General features: G+C 31.2%; 3 protein-coding genes across 3 annotated transcripts; 1 reads left to right on the forward strand and 2 right to left on the reverse strand.

The window, feature by feature from the left end:
- Window positions 1–3,087: 3,087 nt before the first annotated feature.
- Window positions 3,088–4,692, reverse strand: LOC132750914 (uncharacterized protein SYNPCC7002_A0175-like). The gene is made up of 3 exons (XM_060740985.1): window positions 4,590–4,692; window positions 4,082–4,180; window positions 3,088–3,209 (listed from the first exon to the last, which is right to left on the reverse strand). Exons 1-3 carry the CDS (start codon window positions 4,690–4,692, stop codon window positions 3,088–3,090), a joined length of 324 nt encoding a protein of 107 aa, XP_060596968.1.
- A 3,919-nt stretch (window positions 4,693–8,611) lies between these two features.
- LOC132750932 (uncharacterized) lies at window positions 8,612–14,478 on the forward strand. Its single transcript, XM_060741022.1, has 2 exons — window positions 8,612–9,599; window positions 10,253–14,478. Exons 1-2 carry the CDS (start codon window positions 8,765–8,767, stop codon window positions 10,411–10,413), a joined length of 996 nt encoding a protein of 331 aa, XP_060597005.1. The 5' UTR covers window positions 8,612–8,764; the 3' UTR covers window positions 10,414–14,478.
- A 3,962-nt stretch (window positions 14,479–18,440) lies between these two features.
- Window positions 18,441–22,327, reverse strand: LOC132750933 (protein sll1483-like). Its single transcript, XM_060741023.1, has 6 exons — window positions 21,849–22,327; window positions 21,347–21,561; window positions 20,433–20,619; window positions 19,822–19,920; window positions 19,046–19,162; window positions 18,441–18,704 (listed from the first exon to the last, which is right to left on the reverse strand). Exons 1-6 carry the CDS (start codon window positions 21,988–21,990, stop codon window positions 18,571–18,573), a joined length of 894 nt encoding a protein of 297 aa, XP_060597006.1. The 5' UTR covers window positions 21,991–22,327; the 3' UTR covers window positions 18,441–18,570.
- Between the last annotated feature and the right edge of the window lie 1,445 nt (window positions 22,328–23,772).

Here is a 23,772-nt window from a genome sequence, read left to right on the forward strand (position 1 = left end):
TTATCAACGATCTCTCACGTTTCACTGACGGTCATTTTCGGACACTGGTACCGAATCTTTAAGTCTTTACATGGTCAAAATTAGATAACGGACTGTGATATAAGCGCTGCATTTGCGCAACGTAGGAATGTCTGGCCATCGCGTTTATTATTGTACTGATAAATTTGAAAAAAAAAATGGTTAAAGGGTCTTAGTTTGAATAAGTAACTGCTACATAAAATATTATGTAGTGTACATGAAAAAAATAAAGTTGATTTTTTTGTGATTATAAAATGTTATTGTAGAAATAAAGGGATCATCGTTATCCATACAAGAAAGATTATTTCTCACGAAGAGGAACACATTGAAAAGCAGCTAAATTACAGAGGGAAATTTAGAAATGACCTTTGTTCCTCCTTTTCAGATTTTATTGTTTTTATTGCTTTTTTGTTTGTTTCTTTTTTTGTTATCAATTTGATGGAAATAAAAATATCTACCTTCCATGTATTATCGATTTCATCTCTTGAAATTAAACGTTCTTGTTTTGCATATTGATAGCATCTGTATAAAACATTCTATTTTGCTATACATGTACCAGAATTGACAAGGCAATGCGGGGCTTTAATAAATGTTGATTATGTTTTGAGTGATAGTGCTTTGATATTCAACAAGAATTAGATTAAATTTCGTGCGATTTTTCATTTATGTAACTTTTTTTCTTTTATATAACTGTCAAAATAGTACCATTTATGTAAGGCTGAGTTTGATAGTGCAGAATTTAAACAACAAGTCAAAACGAGAATACAATGAGTAAGTATTTTGATAGAAATAATATATTCCGAAAAATAAATTGAAACGTGGCGATTCCAAGAACAAATGGATTGCTATGTCGATTTGAAAAGCGGCATTATTCTGAAAGCTATATTTTTTGAGTTATCCCATCTTTTGCCAAAATTGCCTTCAACAAGGATTATTTTAAAAACTATAACAGCTTACAACACTTCAACACCATTCGATGTCACAGTGTTAAACGAAGGACATTATCCTGAATGTAATGCATGTACTTTTGCGAGCTATGCAACTTTTCAATGTATAATTATCTTAATATTATTTGTAACAATTGGTTTTTGATAGTACGTAGTCGTAGTTGCCAATTACAGATGAGCGTATACATCGCATGCGGACCTCTTGCTTTATATTGTATATATATATACGGAAAAGTCATAAATTATAGCATGTTATTCATTAACAATTACAGAGAACGCAGGACTGACAACAAATTGGAGAGAAAAGGGTTGACACTATTCACAAACGGAAGGATCATCTAACAAGCTTCTTTGGAAATCAGACTATTTTCATGTGTATAAATAAAAATATTTTATTACTCCGTAAGAGTGAAAATAACTTTCTCGGTACTTCCCTACAATATAGATATTTATTTAGTTTGGAGTTGACATAAATCAAAATAGCTTGCTATTGCATCTTTGAACTTGTCCTTGTCACATTGAATTATACGTTTTATTTAGCTAAATATTTGAAAGAATCTATTAAAATCTGGAACACTATTTTTGTGGTAATGTAATATGTACATGTCCAAAATATTTTTTTCTATTCTGTTTACATTGATCTCATAAAAATGTTTGAACCGGCTAACATCGTTATCTTGGTTTGAAATTTAATAGAGTGTGTAGTCAAGCAAACTAAATCGCTTCATCTAATTGTGTCATAGATGCGCTTGTATAATTACCATTTAGTTGTGATAAAGAGAAAGTAAAATAGATACTTTGAACAAAAGGCAACATGTGGAAAATATAGCAAAATATCTTCTCAAAACGGACAAAGACTATGACAAACGTGAATTTCTTTATTGCTTACATGTGAAGAGACTTGGTTTTATTATATGGTCTACAAAAGGGTGTCATAATTAGCTTATGGTGCTTAAAGACCAAGATATAACTGAAATTACTATCTGTATTAAAAGCGTGGCAAAGTATATATGTGTTTTTCATGTTAATGGACATGGGTCAATTTACGGTTCCATTTAACTGAACAGTTATTTTCTTGTCATTTTTATCCTGAAAGTTAGGTAGTGTTGTAATCCAGTATCTGCATGTTGTGCTAAAAAAGGCGGGTTTTTCCATTACAGTTTAAAGTTTAATAAAGAAAAAATGACAGTACACAAATCAGCGTTATGTGACTGTCGGGATGTAAGATTGGATATACTCGTATTTTAGTACATAAATATTCCTTTCATGACAATGTGTCATTTTTCTGTTGAGCTTTTATTTGGCATATGTACAGGAAAAAACGATTCTTAAGCGTTGAAAATACTCAGTCATTGATATTAATGCAGACTTTTTAAAATAGGATTTTAGAAGTGTTAGTGCGTTAAACTTATCACATTCAAATATTTTTGATTCGACCCTTTTTTTGTAACCAACTTTATGATACAAGCATATGTTGACTGACTTTAACCTTTGCATTGAACGTACGATTAATATTTCATTATATATATTTTTTTCATTTATTTATATAACAAAACTTCATATAAAACAACCATTCATCTATCTTAATCATCTTCTCCAAACAGTATAAAAAATAAATAATTATATTATTCTTTAATGTGTCTTTGAGTATTTCCGATTATTTTCGGCCAGCCATCGGTTGTTCCGATATCAGCCTTGGTCACGTGGGAGTTGGTATTGATTCAGACCCCAGCTGTAAGAATTATTCATAGAATGAACGATAGTCAGATTGTTTTCTTTATCATTTATCAAAGGTAGTTATTATTAGATATGTTGTCATTGACAAAATTGCTTGGTTAGGCATCACATTAAAATTGAAATGTCAGTATTTTAAAGCATGTTTTATTGTTTGCTTTTTTATATCTTTTATTTTAATTATTCTTCAAGTTCCTAAAAGGACAATATCATGTCCCTTGCTATAAAACAATTTCAGAATTATTTGCAGAAAGTTTAAGTGCTTCTTATAGAGATATGCAGCATTTAATATTTGACTTTGCGTAAGATATATTATTAGGTACGTTTACGTACATTTTATAGTAATTTGCTGCATTCAATATTTGACTTTGTTTAAGACATACAAAAACTAACCTCCATCAAAGTGAATTCTCAATCTGTCATTGATTCTATCAATTGTTCTTAGGTATTCTCTGTTGAACAGTTCAGCTGAATATTCGGTGTGTGGTACCACGTGATACTCTAACACTTCTGTATCAATAAACAAATCTTAATGTTACACACGGATATAATAGACATCAGAATCTTGATAATAAACCACATCTATTTCCCCGTACGTGTTGCCTTTAATGGTCGAGGCATAAAGATTGCAGCTACACGATCATATGATGCGATTAAATGGGTTCGTTTACTGGTGGTGAAATGGTTTTGATCCCTGGGTTTGCGATGATTTTTGTAACGACCGCCTCCGTGGTCGAGGGGTTAGAGTCGATGACTTCTAATCCAGTTACCTCTCTGGCGTGGGTTCGATCCCCGGGAGATGCTTTGGTAGTCTAGCGGGGAGGAAGGTAGTCTAGTACTGGTGTAACTCTCCAGGAACGATGGTTAGGAAACTACCCGCTTATATGACTGAAATACTGTTGAAAAAGGCGTAAAATGAAACAAACAAACAAACAAACAAACTAATTTTTGTAACATCCGACGTAAGTCAAAATCATCTATCCTGTTTTGGCGTCATACGACCTATCCTGTCTTTGTGCACCTTAAGGCCATACAAACAAGCACACCACCTCCAGTCTTAAAGGATTTTTGGTTCTTTAATTCCAAACGCCACACATTTAAAATAGGCTCAAGACATTACATTCTATCAGTTTTATATATCCAGAACATTATCAAGTTCAGCAATGAGCGTTTTATTAAAAACCTATAGACTAAATTTAACCTAAATTGACCAAGCAAGATACGTTTTTAAATTTGGAAAATTGGTGATCCCAGTGAAATCAAAAATAGACAGATGAAAATGGCATATACTGTATGTGTTCGATATAGTGCAAATATATTGATTTTCAGGCAATGACGGTACTCATCAATCAATTATATCTTTATCATTTTTAAAGTCTCACCTGTAAGAAGATTTTTATCGTTGGTAAGTTTAGAGATGTCGGAGCTGGGTAAGCGTGCTAAAGCATCATTAATTTGAGCAAATACGTTTAAAGCGTCACCTAAAATAATCACATGAAAACGATAGAAGGACTATCTTAAATCAATCTCATTAAATATCAGATCATCGTTTTCGATCGATTAGTATTTGCAACCCTTCGGAGCAACGTAAGCTAAGAAATCATGAGAGCCTGTCTCTAAAAATGAACCATCGGTGACATGTTTTTACTGTAAATATCACAACAATCCAAATAACGATATCAAGTGGAAAACTTGAAAGAATATTTGTTCAATCAGGAATGAGCATTTACAATGTTTCTTATTCCTATTAATTTCTTCTTGAAAATAATCTTAATCTCCATATTTTATGAGCCTTGATTAACATCAGTGTATAATTCATACTAAGCATATATAATTATCATCTAAAAACCTTAATTGTCTAACTTGAGGAAAAGGTTTTTTTTGTTTTACCTTTCAGGGCATTAGCAATGCCAGCTTGCTGTACCAAACTCAAAAGTGTGCTAACATAAGATGTTTTAGCTACGATATCAACAATGTCGCCCTCTGATGGCATCATTACTTTATTTAGAACATGAAAGATTCCATTGGATGTAACCTTATCGAAAGCAATGACCTGAGATCCTTAAACAGTTACAGCCTGAATAATGTGGTCATTTGCGTCTTTTGAATATAAATATCAATCTATAATACACTCATATATTGGCTGAATCAGTATTTATAAGTCCAAGGATCATAAAAGAGATTCGATCTCTATTAATGACCATGAAATCTGATTCTAACTACGGCATTTGTAATGTAAATCGTTTAAGAAAAGTATTAGGCATGTATATTGAAATGCATTGAAAACAAGTCCGGTATTGTCTTACCATACGATGGGTTATCCAAAAGTTCGTGGACATTTTTATTATATATACAAGGTGTATTGCAGATGCCACTTTATCAACATACCTTGTATAATATTAGCAACACATTTGGAAAGAAACACCTAACTGCGTCAATTAGTAATGGCATGAGTTTGATATGTAAAACTATACATTTTTGCAATATAGGAAGCTTCTAACATTATTTTTTTCTATGCTTATTTCTTAAATATTCTTCAGAGAAAGAATTTCAAATCAATATCTAAAATATATTTTCCGCAACAAGGAAAGTCCACGAAGTTTTTTAGACCCCTTCGTTTATACATATAATTCTTAAAGCGGTATTCAGCTTTAATTGTGTTATTATAACGTGTGCTGATGTACAAATGAATATCCAACAATTAGTTTGTAATTCAAAAACAACGTATGCTGATGCATTTGGTCCGAACTACAATATGAATACCCAACTAGATCTACTAGTTTGTAATTCAAATAGAACGTATGCTGATGTATTTGGGCCGAACTACAAGATGAATACCAAACTACTAGCTTGTAATTCAAATAGAACGTATGCTGATGCATTTTGTCCGAACTTCAAGATGAATACCCAACTACTAGCTAGTAATTCAAATATCATGTGTGCCCGAACTACAAGCTGAATACCAAACTACTAGCTAGTGACTCAAATATAATGTATGTTGATATATTTGTCCGAACTACAAGATGAATATCTAACTACAAGCTTGTAATTCGAATATTATGTATACTGATGTATTTGATCCGAAGTACAAGATGAATACCCAACTACTAGCTTGTTAATCAAATATAATGTATGCTGATGTATTTGTCCGTACTACTAGATGAATACCCAACTACTAGCTTGTATTGCAAATATCATGAAAACTGATGTATTTGTCCGAACTACAAGATAAATACCCAAATACTACCTTGTTATTAAAATATACTGTACACTGATGTATATGTCCGAATTACAAGATGAATACCCAACTATTTGCTTGTTATTCAAGTATTACGTATGTGGAGGTATTTGTCCGAACTACAAGATGAATACCCAACTACTATCTTTTAATAAAAATATAATGTATGCTGAGGTATTTGTTCCGAACAACAAGATGAAATCCCAACTCCTTTTTGTAATTTAATTATAATGTATACTGATGTATTTGGTCAGAACTACAATATGAATACCCTACTACTAGCTTGTAATTCAAATATCATGTGTGCCTATGTATTTGGTCCGAAGTACAAGCTGAATACCCAACTTCTTGCTATTGACTCACATATAATGTATGCTGATGTATTTGGTCCGAACTACAAGATAAATACCCAACTACTAGCTTGTTATTCAAATATACTGTATGACTATGTATTTGTCCGAACTAAAACTGAATACACAACTATTAGTTCGTAATTTAAAAATAACGTATGCTGATGTATTTGTTCCAAACTTCAAGATGAATACTCAACTACAAGCTTGTAATTTCAATATAATGTTAACTGATGTATTTGTCTGAACTACAATATGAATACCCAACTAACATCTTGTAATTCAAATATAGTGTAAACTGTTGTATTTTGTCTGAACTACAAGATGAATATCCAACTTCTTGCTTGTAATTCAAATATAATGAAAGCTAATGAATTTGGTCAGACCTACAGTTAAAATACCCAATTACTACCTTGTAATTCAAACATAATGTTTGCTGATGTATTTGTCAGAACTACAAGATAAATACCCAACTACTAGCTTGTAATTCAAATATCATGTTTGCTTATGTATTTGGTCCGAACTACAAGATGAATACCCAACTACTAGCTTGAAATTAAAATACAACGTATGCTGATTTTTTTGGTCCGAACTATAAGATGAATACTCAACTACTAATTTGTAATTTATATATCATGTATGCTTATGTATTTGTCCGAACTACAAGATGAATACCCAAATACTGCATTGTAATTCAAATATAACGTATGCTGATTTATTTCGTCCCATCTACAAGCTAAACACCCAACTACATGCTTGCAATTAGCGGACTACAAGTTGAATTATTATGTACAAAATACAAACCGAGCTACAAGATGAATACCAAACTGCAAGCTTGTAATTGGCGGATTACAAGCTGAACTACGATGATGTACAATGTACAAGCCAACTTCACATGCCTATTTTTCACGAATAGTTTTTAACATGGACAGTTGTATAGAACGGGCCTGTAGAGAAAACCGTTCATGACAAAATTTCATCTCCTGGTTAGACCCCAGCATTATTTAAGTCTTTAGACACCCTAATACGCTTAATTCGTAATCGAGGTTACAAAGAGAACCCTGACTGTAGCTAAAATAAAAACTTGACAATTAAATTGTAAGAACTATTAGAAAAACATTCAAGGTATGGTACGAGGTTATAGAATATTGCCGCAAATAGAATACTGCGTCGGGACCAACAACACACTATGCCACATGAGGAAAATCGACTTGAGAAACATCATATGGCAAAGTGCGTAAAACATTGTTTAGGAAAACCCTTAATCTTTAAAAAAGACAATCGAATGAAAAATGTAAATTGATTCTTTTATTTTTTAAGAATTACACTAAAACGTTTTCAATGTATTTAAGATTTTTTTATACTTAACCTTTCTGAAACAAGAGCCGGTAGAACCGATGATTTTTCCCGAGACCACCCCTTGAGTTTAAAGTTGACATCTCTAGTAGTTTAAAAGTAAAGTATGAAAAACTAAAAAGGGCAATAACTCAAAAAATACGGCTCTTTAGCACTGCACCTCTGTAAAATGAGATCTGGCCATCTGTGAAGTTTTAAGATAGTAGCTTGAATAGTTTTTGGCTTAAGTTTTACACTTCATCTTTTTGAAACAAGAGCCTGTAGAACCAGTGATGTTTCCCGACGCCACCTCTTGAGTTCAAAGTTGACATCTTTAGTAGTTTAAGAGTAAAGTGTGATAAATAACAAAGGGCAGTAACTCAAAAACTTAAGAGTTAAGGCTCTTTAGCACTGCACCTCTCTTAAAAGAGATCTAGCAATCTGTGAGGTTTTAAGATAGTAGCTTCAATAGTTGTTGGCTTATGCTCCGAATTCGGACGGACGGACATAGCGGCGACTATTTGCTCTCGGGGAGCATAATAAGTGTTTGGTCTGTTTGTCTTGGCGTTTTATTCCGCTAAATATTAACAAAAAAGTGTTTCTGATGTTTTCTATTATGCAAAATACTTAGAATTCATAACATTTTAATAACACTTTTAAATGATATTTTCAACAAAAAAAATATCATATGACATAGTGCGTATCCCCTTCCAACACAGCATGCCATACTGCGGCAGTAAGCCTTTAAAGGTGCGACAGTATACCCTATAACCTGCTGCATATAGCATACTGCGTTGGGACATTTCCGAAATGTAAACAGTCTTTGAGAGGAAACATTGTTAAAGGAATATTGTGAATAGCGACGATTGTTATACTTTTATCAATCCAAATGGTTAGATTAATGGAGATATCGTCCTGAATGTAAAGGCTTATATTAATGCATGATTTTAAAATACCTGATTAAATTGTTTACATAATTATACAAAACAACCCGCAGTGTAGCATTATTTAAACACGGCATGCAGTTTATGCACCTCACTGTTAGATAAGAAATGATTTTGTCTCAATGTTAAAATTCATTTTTTTTTCATATCTGATAAATACTAAACGAAAACTATGTGTTGATAGTGAATTTTAAAATAATGAATACATTACGTCTAAGAATATATATGTGTTTGTGTTTATTTAGTTTCTTGGCATTGATACTGTTTAAAAATCCTGCATGGAAATTATTTAAATTTACTCGAGACAATAGACATGCTGTTGATAGGACAAGTTTTGATCTACGTATAATTGTACTAGTATATGACAGAGCTAAGTCTCTTCAACGACTTCTGAACTCTTTAAATGAAGCGGAATATGCCTCCGATATTATCAAACTCGAGATTTGGATTGACAGGTCAGAAGATGGAAGCGTTGATAAGATCACTTTGCAAGCGGCAATTAACTTTAATTACCTGCATGGCGATTGTGAGGTCATTGTCCATCAGCACCATGTGGGTATCGTAGGACAATGGCTTACCACTTGGAAGCCGAATATAACCAGCAACGAAATTGTTGTTTTTCTCGAAGATGACGTTACTGTTTCAAAATATTTCTGGAAATATTTGAGAATGGTCCATCGGAAATATGATAATCGTTCAGACATAAATGGATTTGCGTTGCAAGGTTACTCGAGAACATTTAGTTTAGAACACAATATTACAACGTTACGTGGACCGGAAGATTATACAGTATTTCATTTTCCTGTCCTTGGTTCATGGGGATTTTCACCAAGTACAAAAAACTGGAAGCAATTTTTGGACTGGTTTTATTCTGAGGATAAATCTTCGTTTAAGCCTTATGTTCCTGGAAATATAGCATCGGATTGGTATGAAATTCTTTCCAGTGGAGGAAAGGCAAATACAATGTGGACAATGTGGCATATTTACTACGCCTGGAAAAATAATGAATATACCTTGCATTGCAATTTTCCCGGTAAGTTTATTTATTCAATTATATCAGATCACAAAAGTCAGACACTCACATCGATTTTCCCATTTACGAAAATCATTATGCAGTCAGTCTGGGAAATGTAATGCTACTTTTCAATGACTTTTTCAACGGTTTGTAAAATACATGTACAATCATGTATAAATTCAAATTGATAGTTATGGATTCATGTCAAAATTTGATTTACCTTTCCAAAAAAAGTCAAATATAGTTCAACATTTATTCAGAAAGAATAAATTCAAATAATTGAAAAAAAAATAGAATAAATGGATTTGCTATTTCGAGTTGAAAGGCATGGGGCTTTATTAAGAATGCTCTACTTTTGAAGTTACCCCATTTTATTACTTTTGACAAAAATACTTATAAGAAGGATGATTTTAAAACTATATCAGCTTACAACTAAAAACTATCATGTCAAGTCATAGTGCTATTATTGGACAATTTCCTGAAAGTAAGTTATTACGAGCTATGCACCTTTTTAATGTATAATTATTTTAATCATATCTACAATAATTGGTTTTTGATATTAGTTATCTGTTACAGACGAGTGTTGACATTTCATGCGGAACTCTTGTTTTATATTCTTTATATATACTGAAAAATCATAAATTAAAGCATGTTATTTATTACAATTACAGAGAACGCAGGCCTGACAACAAACTGGAGAGAAAAGGGTTTACACTATTCACAAACGGAAGGATCATCTAACAAGCTCCTAACGGAATGGAAATCAGAGTATAACAATCTTCCTGACCACGTCCCATACCTTAATCTATCTGGACATGTTATTCACTATTAAGTTGGTATCGTTTATATTTCCTGAGTATAAAAGAAAAAAATCAATTCCACATTGTACTTTTTTTTTGTTTTTTTTTTGTTTGTTATTGTTATTGTTGTTGTTGTTGTGTGCTTGTGCGTGTGCGTGTGCGTGTGTGTGTGTGTGCGTGTGGTAAAACATTCACAACAAATCTTTATTATACTCGAAGTAACAAAGTACCGTCAAAATATTGCACATTGTTGAAATAATCATAAAAAACCTACTCAGCCTGTTATCAATTAACTTTTTTCATGTTGTAAATTGAATAATGTATTATTGCTTAAGAATTATGTTTAATATTCTAAAATCTTACATAGTACTATTCATAAACTGTCAGTCTGTTTCATCTTCATGTTGTTTCTTTAGTAATGCTTGATAATTAATAGTTATTTACATTCTCTTGAAACCTTGACAATTAAAAGTCACAAAGAACAACATTAGGCTCTTGTGTAGTATCTAAAATAGATATAAAGAAATAACCTGTCTATAAATTATAAGTGAATGTATTTGTGCGGCCGTATTTAATCTAAAATGTGTAAAAATATGTATTGGCAGTTGATTAAACGATGGTATTGTTTCATCCTGTCAAGATTTTCATATTTTCATGAAAATGTTTCAAAACTGCCAAATATACCTTTGGTATTGTTTAAATATTTTTCAGAAAGTGTAGAACTTATCTGTCATCGGATATTTACTTTACCAGATTCATGTGCATTATTCACGAACACCCTTAAGAATAGAGTTCAAAATTGTTATTTTGAATGGATGGTAACTTTCAAAATCAATAACCAGGCATGAATGTGCTCAATTAATCCGAGCCTGTAAACATTTTCAAATTTTCGTTTTGGACGTTCTTTAAGAATTTCCTTTTTTGTTCTAGTTTAATATCTTTATTGATAAAATGAGCATGGCACATCAAGATTAAATTACAAGCAGTCTAATACATTTGTATTTTATCATAGTTTGGGGACCTTTCTGTTGAGAATGTGTTAAATCGTATACATATACATGCACAGTGGTTTGCTTGGGTTTACGTATTGTGACAGGCGAGGAAAGGAAAGCGATAGAAATGTCATTTTCAGATTTTTCTTAATTTAATTTAAATTTTTGTTGTATGTTTTGCGAAATCATGGTGAAATGACGTGTTAAATTGTTTTTATCTATTGTCATGGTGATGTATCATGTTCAATTTTTAAAGGCACATTTTGTTTAAAATTGAATAAATTTTTATTACATCTTTTGAGAAGGCAGATATGATGTTTATATCGTTTAAATAATGGTTTAAGATTTTATCAGTTGTTTTTTTTTACCTTAAAAAAGAAACACTTATGTAGAATTAGTTGTCACTCTAATGCTACATAATTGTTTCCAATGTTTGCAGAATATTTTCTCTATGGTAAGATTTCGATAGAAATGCATGTTTGCAGTACACAAATTTCTGCAAGCATATATAAAAAAGTACAATAGCTACATTGAAAAAATATGTTCTTTCGGAATTAGCAAATATTTGCCTCGAACATTGTATATGTTCAATACTCGTATTCTAAAATTGAAAGATGCATGTATAACGAAAATAGATGTTAAAGTTATGAGCGCTGATATATCCTGTTAACCAATGTATGTTTACATAACAGATAATAAAGTGTATGAGTCAGATATCTTACAAAAACCAACAACATGCATATAAAATTATTTCGTGTTATCATATGACTGATAAAAATTGTGATTAAAAGCGTTGGGACTTCAATTATGGCATATCTTTTAAAATCTTTCAAAGTATTTCAAATATTGATAATAAAACAATAGAAATATATCATTATAGATGACAAAAATGTCATTCACTATTAGTCATGCCATTATTCTAATTTTGCAATTATTTTGTCCTACTCAAAGAAACAATGTAGGCTTCTTATAACTAACATGATTAAAGTATTCTGATTCTTATGTTAGATTTCTTGATAACAGAATGTTGATAGAGATCTATATTGATGAAGTATGAACATGTTTATGAGGAATATAAATTTTTTTTAAACGCTTTAATATCTTGGGGTAGTACATCATTTAGATTAATTGGTATTAACTTTCACATTTAGAAAAAGTGATAACATTGAATTACTATATCAAAAATATATCCAGTGTTGGAAAAGAAGGGCTTTAACACCTATTGCTAGAATAACCGTTGTAAAGTCAGACCGCAGGGTATTGGTACGCGTTTAACTTTTGAGCCATGGAGGAGCACGTGACCTGTGCTCGGTACATGGAGGAGCATGTGATCTGTAAACCGTACATGATTGGTTTATTGACCTTTTCGAAAACCTAGCTAAATACCGTTGTCGGTACGTTACGGATTTACCTGTAGGGAATTAGTCCGAATTACACCTATTAAGAACAAAAAACTATTATGTGATATTTCTTATTTTCTATAATTATTTTAACTTAAATGATGTGTTTGAAAATTATCAATATTTCTTTAATATCTATCTCAAATTTTACAAACAATAAATTGTTTATACTGAAAATCTACAAAATTAAAATATTCGTAGTGGCATCTGCCATAATAAATAGAGATATTTTCTGCGTAAACTTGTGTGTTTACTTTATTTATATTTTTGCTCGGAATTATTCATAAAATGGTAGGCCTATTTAATCATTTTCTTAAAAAGAAATAATTGTTTTACGTTCGACCTTCTCCGGTCTTCAACGGTCACCAGTTTCCAAAGACCTTCTTCTAAATTGATCGTTTATTTAATTGTCAACTGTATTCCTGATACAAACGTTTATTTACCCCCCCCCCCCCAATAATAATAATAATAATGTTGAAAATAGTTAAATGAAATATCCTTACATCATTAAAATGTTCACCGCAGGAAACCATTTTACTTGTAAACTAACTTGTCTATGTCACTTCCAAATCCTAATTCTCAGATGTTAAAGGAAATACATGATATGATTTATGATTTTATGTTTCAAGGTCCACCAAAGATTAACTCTTCTGTATTGGTGAAGGAATATGTAAATGGTGGTCTAAAATAATTGATGTATGTGCTTACACGAAAAGTTTAAAACTTTCATGGTTAAGAAGAATTGTATCATCTTAATCTGATTAATGTTACACTGTTTTAGATAACTTTTTAGATATTAAGAAGCTGTTTAATTGTGGAAATTATATACAGCACATATATATAATATTTTGAAAATTCATTTTGGAAACTTAAGATGTTTAGGTGCTTATGTAGAATTGTAGAAAAAATTCTATGGAGATGTTGTTAGAAATGCCTCTGTTCTATAACCAATATATTTTGATTGATAGAAAACATAGTTTCATAAAAACATGGTATGATAAAGGTATAAGATTTATCAAAGATATTATGAATGTGAATGGTACTTTCCTTGAAAGGAATGAATTGGAAGCAAGATTAGGTATTAAAGTAAACTTCATTTACTATGAATTAAGTACCAGTGCTGTCAAGAAATACAGAAGTATATTAAGTTTAAAGTTATGTGATAATTATGAAATTGCTCCCTTTTCTCTCATAATATGCTGCTATCTAAAGCCTATACTACTTACAACTTTCTATACGACATTTACAATGTATAAATAAATTAGAAATGTGTCATCATGCCACGGATGCCCCCGCATGCAGCCAAAATTTTAGATGTTATAATATTTTGTTCCAAATTTGTTTGCACAAATTATTTTTTTCATTTGCAGTTCAAAACCCTTAAAACTTTTCAATGTTAACACAAACCATTTTCATACAATGTTCAAAGCACTGAAATTATTTAGTCTTAACCTTTTGAAAATAGCATATATCATATTTGTAGCCAACATAATGTAAGTATGAGTGCTGAAACTAAAAGTTCAAACTATTTTCCAACATTCAAGAAAGATTAGTTTGTCCAAAATCATTGAACAACGACCAAATTCAAACTTTCCACAAAAGAAGGAGTGCTGAAACTGAAAGTTCAAAATTTTTCCAACATTCAAGAAAGATAAGTTTGTCCAAAATCATTTAACCACGACCAAATTCAAACTTAAACTGCTTATTCCTAAGATGTATCTATATTATTTTCAAAGTGAAAGGGACATAACTTTGCCAAAAAATCATCGAACCATGACCAAATTCCAGCTTGACCTGCCCATTCCTTTGACATATCCATATGTCAAATTTGAGTTGAATATGTAACACTGTTGGGTAGATATTGAACAGAAACTGTAAATTTCATATTATTTTCAAAGTGAAAGGGGCATTACTCTGCCAAAAATCATTGAACCATGACCAAATTCGAAATTGACCTGGGCATTCAAAAAACATATCCATATGTCTAATTGGAGTTGAATGTGTTGTACTGTTGGGAAGATAATAAACAGAAATTGAAAATTTCATATTATTGTCAAAGTGAAAGGGGCATAACTCTGCCAAAAATCGTTGAACCACAACCAAATTTGAACTTGACCTGCGCATTCCTTTAATGTATCCATATGTGAAGTTTGAGTTTAATGTGTTGTACCGTTGGGGAGATAATGAACAGAAAATGAAAATTTCATATTATTTTCAAAGTGAAAGGGGCATAACTCTGCCAAAAATCATCGAACCATGACCAAATTCAAACTTTACCTGAATTTTCTCAAGACATATCCATATGACAAATTTGAGTTGAATGTGTTGTACCTTTGGGGAGATACTGAACGGAAACTGAAAATTTCATATTATTTTCAAAGTAAAAGGGGCTTAACCTGTATTTTTACATGACATATCCATATGTCAAATTTGAGTTGAATGTGTGCAACCGTTACAAAGATAATGAATGGAAACTGATTATGACGGAATGACAGAATGACGGAATGACGGAAGGACGGAATGACGGAAGTACGGAACAGGGTTACACAATATTCCCCGGCCATTACATGGGGGGGCATTATAATGATGATATTCCAACTTGGAAAACTTGCTTTCAATTAAGTCAATCTGACTGGAATAAAATACATAGTTGGGTTTTTGACATTACCATTGATTCTTACTTGCAATGGTTTCAGACAAGACTAACACAGAATATTAGCTGCTAATAATCTTCTTTGAAAATGAATTTATCAGATACAAGTATATGTACTTTTGTAAATCAGAACATGAAACAATGTTTCACCTACTTTGGGAATGCTCATTTGTCAAAATATTGATTACAGAAATTATTAAATTTGTTAGAAATCATGAAGCTTAATTTGATATTGATTGTCAAACTTTTATATTAGGTAATACAAAAAAGCCTGTCAAAGTACAATATCCTAAAGAAATATGTTTATTTATGTAGGAGAAAATTATTTTACCAAATATAGATGGATTAGTTAGAAGTTTTGAATTAGCCTCTTCAATAATTGATGCATGTGCAACAAATACAAAAGATAACATAATAATTTTGCACAACTGTTCAAAAAATCATTTAATTCTTTTTAAAGTAATGTGAATTTATAATTTATGAATATACACCCATTGCTTTTTGTTTAAAGTAAAGTTTGAGTATAAGGAACAACTATGTAATGCTTTCTCTGTTCAATGTATGAATTACCTTTCCTTTCTTTTCTTTTCATTTTCTTCCCTTGTGATTTTGTTTGTATATCATGTTGTGTATGTACATGTGTATATATTAATCTGGAAATGTGAAGTTTGTGATAAATACTGAATGACAATAATTGTTACTTAATCTACAAATATTTGATACTTGGATATATATATATATATATATATATATATATATATATATATATATATATATATATATATAATATATATATATATATATATATATATATATATATATATATATATATATCATTCACACATATCTTCAATTACGGGGCCTATTTATAAGACCGAGTTGAGTGGCATTATTTTTTGCAGTCAGTTTTTATATATGCCACTATGTAGGCATATAATGACATTTCCAAACAACAGAACTAAGGGGTACTAAGTTATATATATCAACTATATATTTAATTTTACCATAGGTGAAAACATATTGACTATATATATATATATATATTTATCTTTGCATTGTTATAAAAAATAAAATAATTAAACGCTTTATTTTTATATTTAAATGTCATAATATGTACTTATGCAACACATACCAGCGAAATCCAGTTAATTTGTTTTTTATTTTGGTTGGATTTAACATATGAAAGAAAATTATTTTTGGTATAACAGATCAATAACTTTCTCAGTACTTCACTACATTAAAGAGAATTATTTCGCTTTGAGTTGACATCAATTGAAAAAGCTTGCTATTGCATGGATCAATATCAAACTTTATAGATTTAACTTGTCCTTGTCACATTGAATTATACGTTTGAATCAAGCTAAATATTTGAAAGAATCGATTAAAATCTTGAACACTATTGTTAGTAATGGCCCTTTTCACTACGATTTCTCACGTAAATTAGCGAAGTGCTACGATCAGATTCCGAGCATATAATCAACTGACCAATCAAATGCTGGTGGATGCATGTACAATCTATAGTAACATAAAAATAAACAAAGGAAATTTACATGGCGGATTCTTATCACTCGAGAAATATGCCATTATACTGCATAGTTAACTCATTGATCCTTCACGCCACGACAATGCGTCAGTTAGATAACGAGTGTCGATATCGACTTTACACCTGACCTGCATGCCACATACATGCGGCTAGATAAGACTTGCTTTACTTCCCGGTCGCCACGTTGTAGCGTCGTAAATCATTGGTTGTTTTCAAGGTATTCCCCGAGAATATTTAAATATTAACCAATCGGAAATCGGGTTATATTTTGAAAAGAAAAACCGTAATTGAATGGTTATTATAACATTGATTTGAGTTAAAAAAAAAAATCATGGAAAACGACGAAAATCGGCCGTCATTATTTGAGCTTACATTTGAGACCGATGCGAAGGATAATCCATTGGATTCTGATAAAGAAATGTTTAAATTTGACATCAGAAAGTAGTTTAAAAAGTGAAAGTAGGGATTTTGACTGAGAATGTCCGTACACCAAAATGAAAGTGTTTGTGGGAGTTTTCCAGAAGAATAAGCATTTATTAATTCAATAAACACTTTTTCGTCAGCCGTTGAATCACCCGCCATTATCGTAAATATAAACAATACATGTACACTCGAGAACCAGTATTTCATTGGTCAAACATATTTGCACTTAACCTCCCACGTGATGCGCGTCTACAAATGTTTCCGATAAATTACGAAAGGCTGGTGAAATGGGCTATAACAATTGAATTTTGTTACAAATTTATACTCATTATTGTAATGCCTTATTGTATCAAGTATATTTTTACTCTACCAAATTGTTTTGAAGTGACATTAATTTTCCTTTAACCATTGTAATTCACTCTCCATCTATAAATGAAATTCAGTGCCATATATCAAATTCTGTATAATTTGTTGAATATAAACGTGAAATCTTTACAGTTCGTGTATTTATATTGTTGTTATTGTTGTGATGATGTACTATGTACATGTTCAAAATATTTGCTTCTATTCTGTTAACCTTGATTGAATAAAAATGTTTGAACCGACTAACATCTTAATCTTGGTTTGAAATTTAAAAGGGTGTGTAGTAAAGCAAGCTTAATTCACCAACGAATGATATTCATTTAATTGTGTCTCTGTTACACTTGTATATCATGCATCAGAATCAGAATGCTATTGTTTGGGTGTAAAATTAGATGCACTCGTATATTAGTACATGTATATTCTATTCATGACAATTTGTCATTTTTCTGTTGAGCTTTTAAATTATAAATGGGAAGAAACGATTCTTAAGCGTTGATAGTACTCAGTCATTGATGTTAAATACAAACTTTGAAAAAAAGGATCATAGGACTGATATTGCGTTAACTTATTATCATATTCGTAGAGGTTTGATTTGCTCTTTTTTTGTAAACAAACCTTATGATACAAATATATGCAGACTGACCAAATGCATTGCATTCAATTTGAACATATTATAAAGACTTCATTATTATTTCATTATTTATTTATATAACAAAACTTCATATAAAACAAACATCCATCTATCTACACCATCTTTTCCAAACAGTATAAAAAATAAATACATTTTTTAAAAAAGAGTCTTTGAGTATTTCCATTTATTTTCGGCCAAGTGCCAGCGTAAGGTAGTATCTGGCGGGAATGAGCACATGATCGATGAGGTGAATGACGCCATTGGTTGTTCCGATATCAGCCTTGGTCACGTGGGAGTTGGTGTTGATTCGGACTCCAGCTGCAAGAATAAACCATAGAATGAACGTTAATTAATGATAATCAGATATTTTTCTTGTTCATTTTTCAAAAGTTTTTATTAGTATGTTTTCATGACGGAAATCTTTGACAATATTGCTTGGTAAAATAACATATTGAAATTGAAATGTCAGTCTTTCGAGATATGTATATTTTACTTGCTTTCTATATCCTTTATTTTACTTATTTTTAAATTTGTAAAGTAACAATATTATGTCATTTGCTTAAAAATATGTTCAGATACAATATTAAGTATTTTACGTACATTTTATAAGGGTTTGCAGCATTTTATTTGACTTTGCGTAAGACGTACAAAAAACTAACCTCCATCAAAGTGAATGCTCAATCTGTCATTGTTTCTATCAATTGTTCTCAGGTATTCTCTATTGAACAGTCCAGCTGAATATTCGGTGTGTGGTACCACGTGATACTCTAACACTTCTGTATCAATAATCAAAATTTAATGTTACACAATGATATTATATACATCAGAATCTTGATAATAAACCACATCTGTTTCCCCGTGTTGCCTTTAATGGTCGAGGCATAGGGATTGCAGCCATCGTTTGACCCTATGTGATCATATGAGGCGACTAAATGGGTTCGAATCACTGATGGTGAGGTGGTTTTGACCCCTGGTGTTGCTTTAAATTTTGTTACACCTGGAAGTTAGCCAAAATCCTCCCTGTCTCGGCGTCATATGACCTTTTCTGTGTCTGTGCGCCGTAAGACCATACAAACAAGCACACCCATCTCCTATCTTAAAGAATTTTTGGTCCTTTAATTCAAAACGCCGCACATTTCAAATAGGATGTGGACATTGTATTCTGCCAGTTTTATATATCCAGAACATTATCAAGTTCTGCAATCAGCATTGTATTAAAAACATATACACAAAACGTAACCAAGATTGACCAAGCAAGATATGTTTTGAAATCAAGAAACTGGGTGACGCCTCTCAAAGCCAAAATAGACAGTTGAAAGTTGCATAAACTGTATGCGTTCAACTTGGTCTTCTTATAGTGCAAATATATTGATCTTCAGGCATTAAAGGAATTCATGAATCAATTTTATATTAATCTTTTTAAAGTCAGTCTCACCTGTAAGAAGATTTTTATCGTGGGTAAGTTTAGAGACGACGGAGCTGGGTAAGCGTGCAAAAGCATCATTAGTTGGAGCAAATACGGTTAAAGCATCACCTGAAATAATCACATGAAAACGATATAAGGATCAGCTTAAACCAATCTCATTAAAAATAAGATCATCGTTTTCGCTCGATTAGTCTTCGCTGCCCTCCAGAGCGAAGGATGGTAGATCGTATGCAAGGATATCATTTTACTGAGATTGGTCTTAAATACGTCTGTCTCTTAAATGTTCCTTCGTGGTGACATATTTTCATTGTAAATATCACGAAAATTCAAATAACGATATCAAGTCGAAAATATGAAAGCATATTTGTTCAATCAGGAAAAAGCATCCAAATAATAATCAAGTTGAAAATTTGAAAGAATATTTGTTCAATCAGGAAAAAGCATTTAAGAAATAATTATAATTGTTTTGAAAATGTTCATTATTATTTCCTCTTGGAAATCATCTTATTTTCCATGTTTTATGAGCCTTGATTAACATTAGTTTATGTTAAATGCTTAACATATATAATTATTATCTAAAAAGGTATATTGTCTTATTGAGAAACAGATTTTTGTCTTACCTTTCAGGGCATTAGCAATGCCAGCTTGCTGCACCAAACTCAAAAGTGTGCTTACATCAGATGTTTTAGCTACGATATCGACAATGTCGCCCTCTGGTGGCATCATTACTTTATTTAGAACATGAATGATTCCATTAGATGCAACCTTATCAAGAGCAATGACCTGAGATCCTTGAACGGTAACAGCCTGAAAAATGAAATTATCATATGCGTCTTTTGAATATAAATATCAATCTATTATACTCACATATTAGCTGAATCAGTATTTATTAGTCAAACAAACATATAAAAAAATGTTTTCTCTTTTGAAGACCATGAAATCTGTTTTCACTACGACATTTGCTATGTGGATCGTTTACAAAAAGTCTTATACATGTATATTGAAAAGTACAGAAATCAAGTCCGGTGTTTTGTTTCCATATACTAGTATACATCTAGTTTCAGTTCTTAAAGCGGCCTTCAGCTTTTCTAAAGGTAAAATATGTTAGTTTTAGATAAATCGTTTAATATAATTGTCAAATTAAAAAAAATAAGGGGAAATGAAATTTGCCGACCATAAGTACATAAACAATAGGGTCCGCTTTCTATATTAAGATAAGTAAACCAACTGATTTTCTATTGTTAGAAACGAACGTCACCGACTCGTTATAAATAGCTTCATGTCGCTGGTTTGAGGAAGGTATAATAGTGATATGATGCATTTTTGTAAAGATAAAAATACTGAAATACCTAATTTTGAAACAACACAGAAAAATAAAAGCTTGACTCAGCTGTAAATAAAGGAAACCTGGCTTGTTGTTGAAAATATCATATATCATTACAGAAATCTACACTCATTTTGAATTATTGTCCAAAAAATTTAGATAACTGCAATTTTTTAGGAAATTAAAATTAAAACATGAAAAAAGACTTACGTTGTTATGATCATAGATGTTAAATCTGACTTTGTCGCCATTAAGTGTTGTCAACTGAAGTTCATTGGATGCAGCAGAGCTCGGAACTTTTCCTTGTACAACGTGGTATTTCAGTACATTAGCAAGAGCTGTGACGTCATTTCCGAGTGCAGTCAATGTTGCAGACGGCAGAGCTGAGAAAGCGTCGTTGTTTGGAGCAAAGATCGTAAAATCGCCTGAAATATAACATGGACATGTTTACATAGTAAAAGTATTTACCGGTATTGAAAATTTAAGTCGTTTTTTTTAAAAAACAAACAAACAAACAAAAAACAACAAAATGTTAAATAAAAGCTAACGAAACAAGTTACATTTATTTCTTCATATTAAACAAAAACAAGTAAATGAAAGTAAAAAGTAAAACATGCAAGCGAAGTACTCATTGAATTTATAAATTAACACAATTCATCTTGGTAGCTTTCAAGAGCTAAATCAAAATGAACAACTTAAAAAGAAGACTTACCCCCGTTTATTGCATCAACAAGTCCGGCTTTTGTCACTAAGCTAACCAACGTCGACATTTTTGGGTCTGCCACCAGCGTTTCAATCGTCGTAGCCGCCAGACACTGGCTGATGATAGCGCAAAGAATTACTGCAACCTTCATTTTGCGTTTCGTGTATTGTCTTGTAAGTACAAGAATACTAGTGTCCAAAAGATGTGAGGGAGCTCTTTTATAGAAGAACCACACATGGCAAACATGTGAGTCCTTTTATTTCAATCTATAAAATCACGTTTATCAACGATCTCTCACGTTTCACTGACGGTCATTTTCGGACACTGGTACCGAATCTTTAAGTCTTTACACGGTCAAAATTAGATAACGGACTGTGATATAAGCGCTGCATTTGCGCAACGTAGGAATGTCTGACCATCGCGTTTATTATTGTACTGATAAATTTAAAAGACCGGTGGTTGTGATAAGTTACTGCTGCTTTAATTTCTTATATTATGTAGGGTACATGAACAAAATAAAGTTGATTTTTGTTTGTTGTGAAAATAAAATGCTATTGTAGAAACAAAGGGATCACCGTTATCCATATACGAACGGTAATTACTTAAGAAGAGGAAAAACTTGAAAAGCACCTTAATTACAGAATTTAAATGACCCTTTGTTTCCCTTTTTTATTGCTTTGTTGTTTGTTTCCATTTTTGTTATCATTTTGATGGGAAAAAAATCAACTTTCTATGCATTATCGATTTCATCTATTGAAACTAAAAGGTTTTACATTGCATTTATTTATTTATAGCATCTGTATCAAAATTCTATTTGCTATACTTGAATTGATAAGATCATGTGGGGCTTTAATAAATGTTGATTATTTTTTGAGTGATAGTGCCTTGATACTCAACACGGGTTTGTTTTTTTACGTTTGAGTTTTCATTTATGTAACTATTTTCTTCTTTTTCTTTTATATAACTGTTAAAGAGTTCCACTTATATAAGCTTGATTGTTTGAAAGTGTGCATAATTTAAACAACGAGTCAAAACGTGATACGATGACTCAGTAGTTTTGATATGTACTAGCCTCTTCATTGTTTGAATATACCTAAAACGACCTTGGGCGAACTAAAATTGACGATTAATGTCCTAAGTTCTTTAATATACTTGTTCAGTTTTGATATACAAGTTACTTTCGATGTTAGAAAAGGTTTACGTTGTGTATCATTCTGCTCAATTCGAGACAGGGCTTACCCATGACCCCAAACCTTCAAATTTGGGTGAAAAGTAATCTTTTTAATCATTAGTATCTAAAAAATAATTTTATGATTGAATGTAAAAAAAACAAACTTTACATGCAATAGCATTTTTGCAAAAGGCCTAAACATATGACCACAATGTATTGATATCTGTATTATATGTGCAGTTATGATACCTTTAAATACCAAGATAAATTGGCTGCCGGTACAGACCGAGGATAACTGGTAACATTTTAACCTTTCCCACGATTTTTGTCTTAAACTGTGCAAGGTGGATTAAGAATATACTGAAGGAGGCTATAATATTAGGTAAACTGTGTACAAAAAGTATCCGAGTTAACCGTGCGATTTAGAGTATTTTTCTGTAGCAAAGTCCAATAATTGAACTTAAAATAGTCAAAAAATAATAATGAAAATTAGAATGAAATGCGTTCAATTAATTGTTTGAAATGCAACAGCTTAACAAAATAACAACAATATAAATAATAATGATGGTGATGGTGATAATAATAATAATAATAATAATAATAATAATAATAATAATAATAATAATAATGATAATAATAATAATAATGATGAATATAATAATAAAAATAATTACAATAATAATAATAATAATAATAATAATGATGATGATGAGAATAATAGTAATAATAATAATATTTCAAAATGACAGTCTTGGCAATGGT

This window comes from Ruditapes philippinarum, unplaced genomic scaffold (genome assembly GCF_026571515.1).
Source record: "Ruditapes philippinarum isolate M1 unplaced genomic scaffold, ASM2657151v2 ctg795_1_1_1_1, whole genome shotgun sequence".
NCBI lineage: Eukaryota > Metazoa > Mollusca > Bivalvia > Venerida > Veneridae > Ruditapes > Ruditapes philippinarum.

Bases quoted from the DNA above. Each gene is read 5' to 3' on its own strand.
- LOC132750914 (XM_060740985.1), bottom strand. From the start codon at position 4,692: ATGCCATCAGAGGGCGACATTGTTGATATCGTAGCTAAAACATCTTAT. The intron at 4,181-4,589 runs GTAAAACAAAAA...TGATTATTTTAG, and splicing joins CATTGCTAATGCCCTGAAAG to GTGACGCTTTAAACGTATTT. The intron at 3,210-4,081 runs GTGAGACTTTAA...TTATTGATACAG, and splicing joins CGATAAAAATCTTCTTACAG to AAGTGTTAGAGTATCACGTG.
- LOC132750932 (XM_060741022.1), top strand. From the start codon at position 8,765: ATGAATACATTACGTCTAAGAATATATATGTGTTTGTGTTTATTTAGT. The intron at 9,600-10,252 runs GTAAGTTTATTT...TTACAATTACAG, and splicing joins CTTGCATTGCAATTTTCCCG to AGAACGCAGGCCTGACAACA.
- LOC132750933 (XM_060741023.1), bottom strand. From the start codon at position 21,990: ATGAAGGTTGCAGTAATTCTTTGCGCTATCATCAGCCAGTGTCTGGCG. The intron at 21,562-21,848 runs GTAAGTCTTCTT...GTTATATTTCAG, and splicing joins TGTTGATGCAATAAACGGGG to GCGATTTTACGATCTTTGCT. The intron at 19,163-19,821 runs GTGAGACTGACT...TTATTGATACAG, and splicing joins CGATAAAAATCTTCTTACAG to AAGTGTTAGAGTATCACGTG.